This window comes from Cicer arietinum, chromosome 5 (assembly GCF_000331145.2).
Source record: "Cicer arietinum cultivar CDC Frontier isolate Library 1 chromosome 5, Cicar.CDCFrontier_v2.0, whole genome shotgun sequence".
Taxonomy (NCBI): Eukaryota; Viridiplantae; Streptophyta; class Magnoliopsida; order Fabales; family Fabaceae; genus Cicer; species Cicer arietinum.
The window spans coordinates 16,695,174-16,701,988 of NC_021164.2; the positions used below are offsets into that span (position 1 = coordinate 16,695,174).

General features: G+C 28.3%; 1 protein-coding gene across 1 annotated transcript; it reads left to right on the forward strand.

Annotated features, from left to right (window-relative positions):
* Positions 1-1,428: 1,428 nt before the first annotated feature.
* On the forward strand, positions 1,429-6,815 carry LOC101505518 (DNA-directed RNA polymerase V subunit 5C). The gene is made up of 4 exons (XM_004514567.4): positions 1,429-1,785; positions 3,981-4,157; positions 5,167-5,280; positions 6,459-6,815. The coding sequence occupies exons 1-4, from the start codon at positions 1,543-1,545 to the stop codon at positions 6,582-6,584; spliced, it is 660 nt and encodes a 219-aa protein (XP_004514624.1). The 5' UTR covers positions 1,429-1,542; the 3' UTR covers positions 6,585-6,815.

A 6,815-nucleotide genomic window follows, 5' to 3' on the forward strand; every position in this document is an offset into this window, starting at 1 on the left:
TTCTTTTTAGAAAATTCAAAATCAATTTTTAAGATTCTTTAAACTTAAAAAATTCAAAACTTAAAATCCACTTGTTGAAAATAACTCAAACACTGAAAAAGGAAAAACGGTTGTAGTAAGTTACTTAGACCATGTGGATGTACTGAGCAAATTGAATTTTTTTTTTTTTTTAATATTTGGGTATTTTTTATTTCTATATTAAAGACGAAGAACAAAATAGATAAAGTTTGTTAAGGTCTTTACATAAAGAAGAAATCCAAATTTTTTTATTGAAGAAAAGGGAAACAAAAATCTAGACATTTTTACTGTAAAAGCGAGGAATAGGATGAAGAAAGAGGAATTTTTAAGTTCAAATTTTTATGTTAAAATAATTATCTGTAAAATAATATTAAAACAATAAAATTACTGACATAAGTATTTTATAAATGGGTTTAAATGAAAATAAAAAAGGTTAAACTTGTACAATTTTTAAAAGAAGAAGGATTTAAATGAAAAATAAATAAAAGACTTAAGTCTTTTATAAATGATTTGTAATGTAATATCTTTTTGTGTTATTAGTTCTTGTAATATAGGAAATATTTGATTTTAAGTTTTGTAAAATATTTTTTGTACCCCATCCATATCATTTGAGATTGGTACACTTCTAGTTCTTGGATGAATTTAACCTTCCAAGAAGTTGATGTTGCATAGACACGTGGCAAAACTTGTGATCACGTGGAATAGTGATTTTTTTATTACTTACTTTATTAAAATGCACAAATAAATTCTTTTTAATATTGAGTTAGGAAGAAAACCTAGCCGCTTAAGAATTTTTTTTTTTTCATTCTTAGTTTTTCTTCATTTATCTATAGGATAAGAGTATTTAAGGTTATTTTTCTTGTTTGAGATCATCCATTCGAACAATTTTTTTATTCTATATTTTTATGTTTTTCTTCATTTATCTATATGATAAGTATTTTATATATATATATATATATATATATATTTATATTTTTTTAATTTTATCAATTATTAAAGTCATTCTCTCTATTTTAAAATTTAATATTTTTAATTTTGTATTATGATTTTTTAATTTTAAAATGATAATATAATATATTTTAAATAAGATAGTATATATAAGATGATGTAGAATAATTAATATCTATAAAAGCGAAATAAAACTTTCAAAATTTTTACTTTTAATTTTAATTTTTTAAATTTAATTAATAACATATAAATAATTAATATCTTTATGTCATAAAATTATGTATACATCATTTAAAATTTATTAAATTATTATATTTTAATTTAAAAATAAAAGAACTAATTTTATAAAAATATAAAAGTTAGAAAATTACATCAAAAATAAAATAAAATTGTGAATAGTGAATAAGACAAAAAAAGATGGTAACGGAATGGGTACTGTATATCCAGCACGCTTTTTGCTTTTGCCACTCTCTCACTAACTAACATACACACTCTTTTCTCGTGTCATCGTTTCATATTCTTTTTCTGTTAGCTTAACGTATCAAAGAAGTTTGATTTTTTTTTTTTTTTTTGCAAATGGCGACGAACGAAAACGAATGCATTGTGAAGAATTTGTACATGAATGAAGGAAGTATTGAGAGTATTCGTTACTTTGAATGTCGAAAGTCGTTGATGGAAATGCTTCGTGATAGAGGGTATAATGTTTGTCAATCTGAGATTACTCTTTCTCTTAACGAGTATCGTCAACGGTTTGGTGCAGTTCCTAAACCTGAATCCCTTGGTGTTTGTGTTTCTCTGAACTCTAACCCTTCCAATAAGGTAATTTGTATAAATATTAACATAATGTTTGTAATTTGTAATGTTTATTCTTGTTCTACATGTATTTTTATTTATCTTTTTTAATTCTAGCTACTTGCTATTGTGGTTGCATCTTAATTTGTAATGTGATATGAAAAAAATTAGAATCTAAGAAAAAATAGAAACAGTTTAAAATAACTAGATGTATTAAGTAGCTTTTCTTGAAAATAATTTCGCATGTGTTATTTCTGTTAGAAAGATTGAGTTTCGTTATGGTAAACTTTAGGAGGAAATGAAGTTAAAGTTGTCGAATGAATTAATTTTGCTTTTAGAATTGATTATAACTGTAAGTTGAAATTTGGAGCTCCTGAATTTGAAATTGATTTTTAGTCTCATATTCATCATTTATTTCGCTTTTAGGTGTATGTATATAAATATAAATCACTTTACGCCGAACTCACATTTAATTAAGTTAATTCAAAATCAATTTTTACCGTGCCTGCCAGAACCAAACACCCACCAAAGATTGTATGGAAATTGATTTTGACTGTGTCAAACGTGATTTAGTGGAAATAAGGTGTTCGGTTTCTATGTGTGAGGCTGCAGCTGCAATTGCAATTTCAAGTATAAGCTTTATTTTTTTGAGTTTAGTAAAGAAGAAAGCTAGGTGAATTTTCTTGCTTTTGGTGGGAACTTTTGTATTTTAAAGTTATGTTTGGATGGATGAGTTTCGTGCCACTAAGAAGGTAAATGTTTGTTTTTTCAAAATTAATGTATGTATCTGAAGATCTTTTAAAAAAAGAAAGGTTTTCCATGGTTCAACATGTTCCTTAAAATTTTATAATAAAGTTTGGAAGCTAAATTTGGTCCACTTTTTTTCTTCCCTCTAAATTTCTACATCAAAAGATACCCTTAAAGCAATTTAGGAGGGGAAGGAAGAAATGGGGTGAAGGCATTGTTTTGTTTCTGTAGAGCCCTGTATTGGTGATTCGATGGGAATTAGGAGCTTTTTGGAGTACTTTTTGAAACATATGAAGGTGTCAGTGGCAGAGCAGAGGGTGTTTGAATCTAAGTTGTGGCTATTCTTGTTGCTCCCAAACTTAAGTGGATCATTATGTATTTTGCATAGTCTCATAATGTTAATGTGCTTCTTCTGATTGGTTCCTGTATTTTTAACTAGTTTTGTTTTTATATTGCTCATGAATAAAAAATTCATTTTCAATGTAACAAAAACTATTGCTTTTTATATTATTGCTCTTAAATGGATTATTCATACAGAAAAAATTACTATATCTGCTCTCTGTAGTTTTTCATTAAAAAAACTGGTAGTTTAATGTATCCAGAGAAATCTCTGGCATTATATCGAATAATATTTATGGTTTCTTTTCATTTGCTGCAAAAGTTGTTCTCTGTTTTGGCTAATAATTGATGAAAAATACTAAACAGAAAGAATTAGTTTTGCCAATATGCTTTGACATACTTGTAGACTATTGAATGAGAGTGCATAGTATGTACTGATTTGCTCCACCCAAGATCATCCAACAATTGACCTTGATTGTAGTAAAATTTTGTGAAAATTCTTGTTGTATATAAACACGCTTAGTTAACTTTAGAATTCAGGATTTCAGGTGAAGTCTAACTCAACTCCACGAAATTGGCGCATAAGGTGAGGGATGTTTACCATTGATAACCACTATTTAGGCCAAATTAGGCCTCGTCCAACATATATATAATAGACTCTGATAGTAGTTTAGAATTTGGGTCGAGTGCAACTCAACCTCACAAAATCGGCTTAAAAGGTGAGAGATGTCCACCACTTCTAATCCCTATTCAGATCATCTTAGTATCCAATGTGGAACTCAAACAGTTAATAATGACAGAACTGTTGTGGACTTGTGAGAGAATGAATTAGCTTTGAACTGTTTTTTTCATCTTTCTATGTATATCTCATGCATGCACAAATTTTGTTAAATATTCTCTCATGTTTTGATTCCTTTCACCAATCTAATTTGTGTAGGTAATCATGCTGATTTTGTATGATAAAAAAACTTATTATTTGAGATCAGTTGCATCATATGTTCCCCTGCAGAATGATTTACCTGTTTTTATATGTCCAATCCTTTGTTACCTACCTAGTTGCATAGCATGAAGAATGCTTTTCACATTCACATTGTTGTTGCTGTACTATGGCTCAGGACATTCATTCTTCTATGCAGGTACAAGTTGTATTTACAGGAACTGAAGATATAAGGAAAAAAACCATGACTGATATATATGGCCAGATTGTGGACAAAGAAAGATTGAGTAGGCTGATACTTATTGTGCAAAGCAATATGACTGCATTTGCTCGTAGAGAATTGGAAAATTGTCCATATAAAGTTGAGATTATAAAAGTAAGTTAAATAGCCCTTCCATGAATGTTTAAGTTACATTTTTAATTTAAATATTTTGGTGTTGAAAATAAATAAACCAATTTTAGTGTTTTAATTGTTCTTGTAATCATATGCATAATATGTTCAAGAACTAGGAACATGTTACATATATGTAAGACCTCTTTTCTGAATGGAGGATGTATACCAATGACTTGAGCTTTTGCTTTGCTCTCGTATGAGAACTGTAACTTAGCTACTTTAGCACACATTATCTATAAGATGATTATAATTTTTTTTTCCTATAGTGTGTATATTATTCTGCTATTGAAATATTGGAGTCTTTATCTTTTTTGACACGGACTCTGCAACCACAAGTTCATACCAGAGACTTACTCAAGAATATCTGTTGTGTTTTTCTTGCTTTTTCTGAATGTTACTTGATAAATTAGGAAGCTTCATCATGTTGATGCAACAAAATATGTCACAAGTTTAATTTTAGATGAAGAAAATCTTGAAAGGGTCTAAAATAAGTTTTCCATGCTCCAAAGTAAGTTCTATTTATGTTTGCATTTGCATCTCTTATACTTATTTGTTTGAGTGAAAATGAAAACAGGAAACGTGGAAATTAAATAGGCCCTGAACTTGTGATTTAGGTCCAGAGCTATAAATGTTTTATTTTGTAATTTTTTATCCATGATTTGAACAAAAAACACATTTACCTGCTTTATTGTTTGTTGTACATTTGGGATTAAACTTTCTAAATTCCTTATGGATCTCATATATCACCAACATAGCATGGTATCTAGATGCATATTTGTTACAGAGCTTATCCAATGATTTTTCTAAATTACAGATCAGTTGTAAGATTCCTAATGTGTCAAGTTCATATTGTGCAATTTGATTTTGAATCTGAGATTTATGTTAACAACATTAGCAACTGATACCATTTCAGTGTTTTGGGAACTTTTGGTTTTGGTTTTTGTTTTTAAGAGAATTTTAAGTCCATAACACCAAGTTACTTTGTCTCTAGTTGAATGACTTGGTGGTCAATGTAACAAAGCATGTGCTGCAGCCAAAGTTTGAGGTACTCACTGCTGATGAGAAACAAGAAGTGCTGAAGAAGTATAAGATTGGAGAGAAACAGGTAAAGTTCGTAAAGATGCTTATTGGCTGTCTATAACTAGCAAGCACTTTGTAAATAGTTATTCATTATGATTGTAGTTTTCAATGAAGGTGAGAATAAATGAAATTCTAATTCGCGAAAATTGGGAAATATGATGCTTATGCTTTGGCGGTTGGAAATAGTGTATTAACATTATAAAAACAACATTCTTCTATCGATTGCCTTAAAATTGAATTTGACTCCTGAAATAGAGTAGAGAGTAAAATAAGTAATCTCAACAATTAATAAGAAAAATCAAGGGTTTACGAAGAACAAATAGAGTTTAGGAAGTAATAAGAAAAATCGCAATTTAATGAGAAAAGTAAAGGGTTTAGATTTTAACACATTCATGATTTGTTATGCATGTATATGTAATATGAACTATTGATTTATTTATCAATAAATGACATTACTTACTTTAAAGTCTAAAGTGAGTTAATTACTTTAGAGGAATCAAATCACTTACAGTTATTATATTTTGGCAAAAATATACATTTAGTCCTTAAAGTTTAGCTCAATTTTCGCTTAGGTTCTTTAAGTTTATTTTTTCTTGATTTTGTCGTTTAAGTTACATTCGTTTCCACCATTAACCTTTAAGAATTATTAAATTATGCATGCAATCCTTTAAGTTTGAAAAATTTCTCGAATTACTATTATGAAATGTCAAGATCTAATTGAAACATCAAAAAGTTGATTGTCCAAGCTACTTTCCATGTGAAGAAAGTTAAAGACATTGATTATGTGGATAGATCTTTATTACTTTATTTTTAAGGTTATACGTGTGTTTAAATTGTTGTAGAGAAAATTAAGAAATATATATCATTTATAAAATTTAATGAATGTTTTCTGAATGATTAGTATGAGAGATATATTGTTGCAGCATTTGATAGAGTTTCAAATGATAAAAAACTATCAATTGAACTAATTGTTGTCAAAATTGAGATAAAGGAATAACAGTGTAAATAAAATGTAATTTAAAGGATCAAATCACGATAACATAAACTTAAAGAACCTATGCAGAAATTGAGTTTAACTTAAAGAACTATAGGTGTATTTTTTGCCTTATATTTTTAATGCTGGAAGTTTAATACCATAGTAAAAACATAGCTGTTTATATTGATTGTACCAATAATTATATCTTATTTTGTTTGTATATTTAGCTACCTCACATGCTAAGAACTGATGCCATAGCAAGCTACTTTGGGCTGGAAAGAGGACAAGTCCTGAAGATCTCTCACAGTGGTGAGATGTTTAATTCTCTGGTAACTTACCGTTGTGTGGTGTAATACTTCTACTACATTATGCTGCCATATATGAAACAGTAACAATTCCAATTTTAGTGTTTTAGAACCTAACATACTTACAATTAGCAGAAAGATTATACAGGGATTTATTAGTGTTTACAAAGTTCTATTGTGTATGTGTTCTGTTTTTCCTTTTTGCCTATACATGTTAAGAAACTAGTCAAATGAGTGACAGAGACACTTTATGATAGTGACCATATCACTTCTTATTAA

What these genes read in the sequence shown, in the direction of transcription:
- LOC101505518 (XM_004514567.4), top strand. Translation starts at nt 1,543, where the DNA reads ATGGCGACGAACGAAAACGAATGCATTGTGAAGAATTTGTACATGAAT. An exon ending in ACTCTAACCCTTCCAATAAG is followed by an intron (nt 1,786 to 3,980) that starts GTAATTTGTATA and finishes TCTTCTATGCAG; the next exon opens with GTACAAGTTGTATTTACAGG. An exon ending in ATAAGATTGGAGAGAAACAG is followed by an intron (nt 5,281 to 6,458) that starts GTAAAGTTCGTA and finishes TTGTATATTTAG; the next exon opens with CTACCTCACATGCTAAGAAC.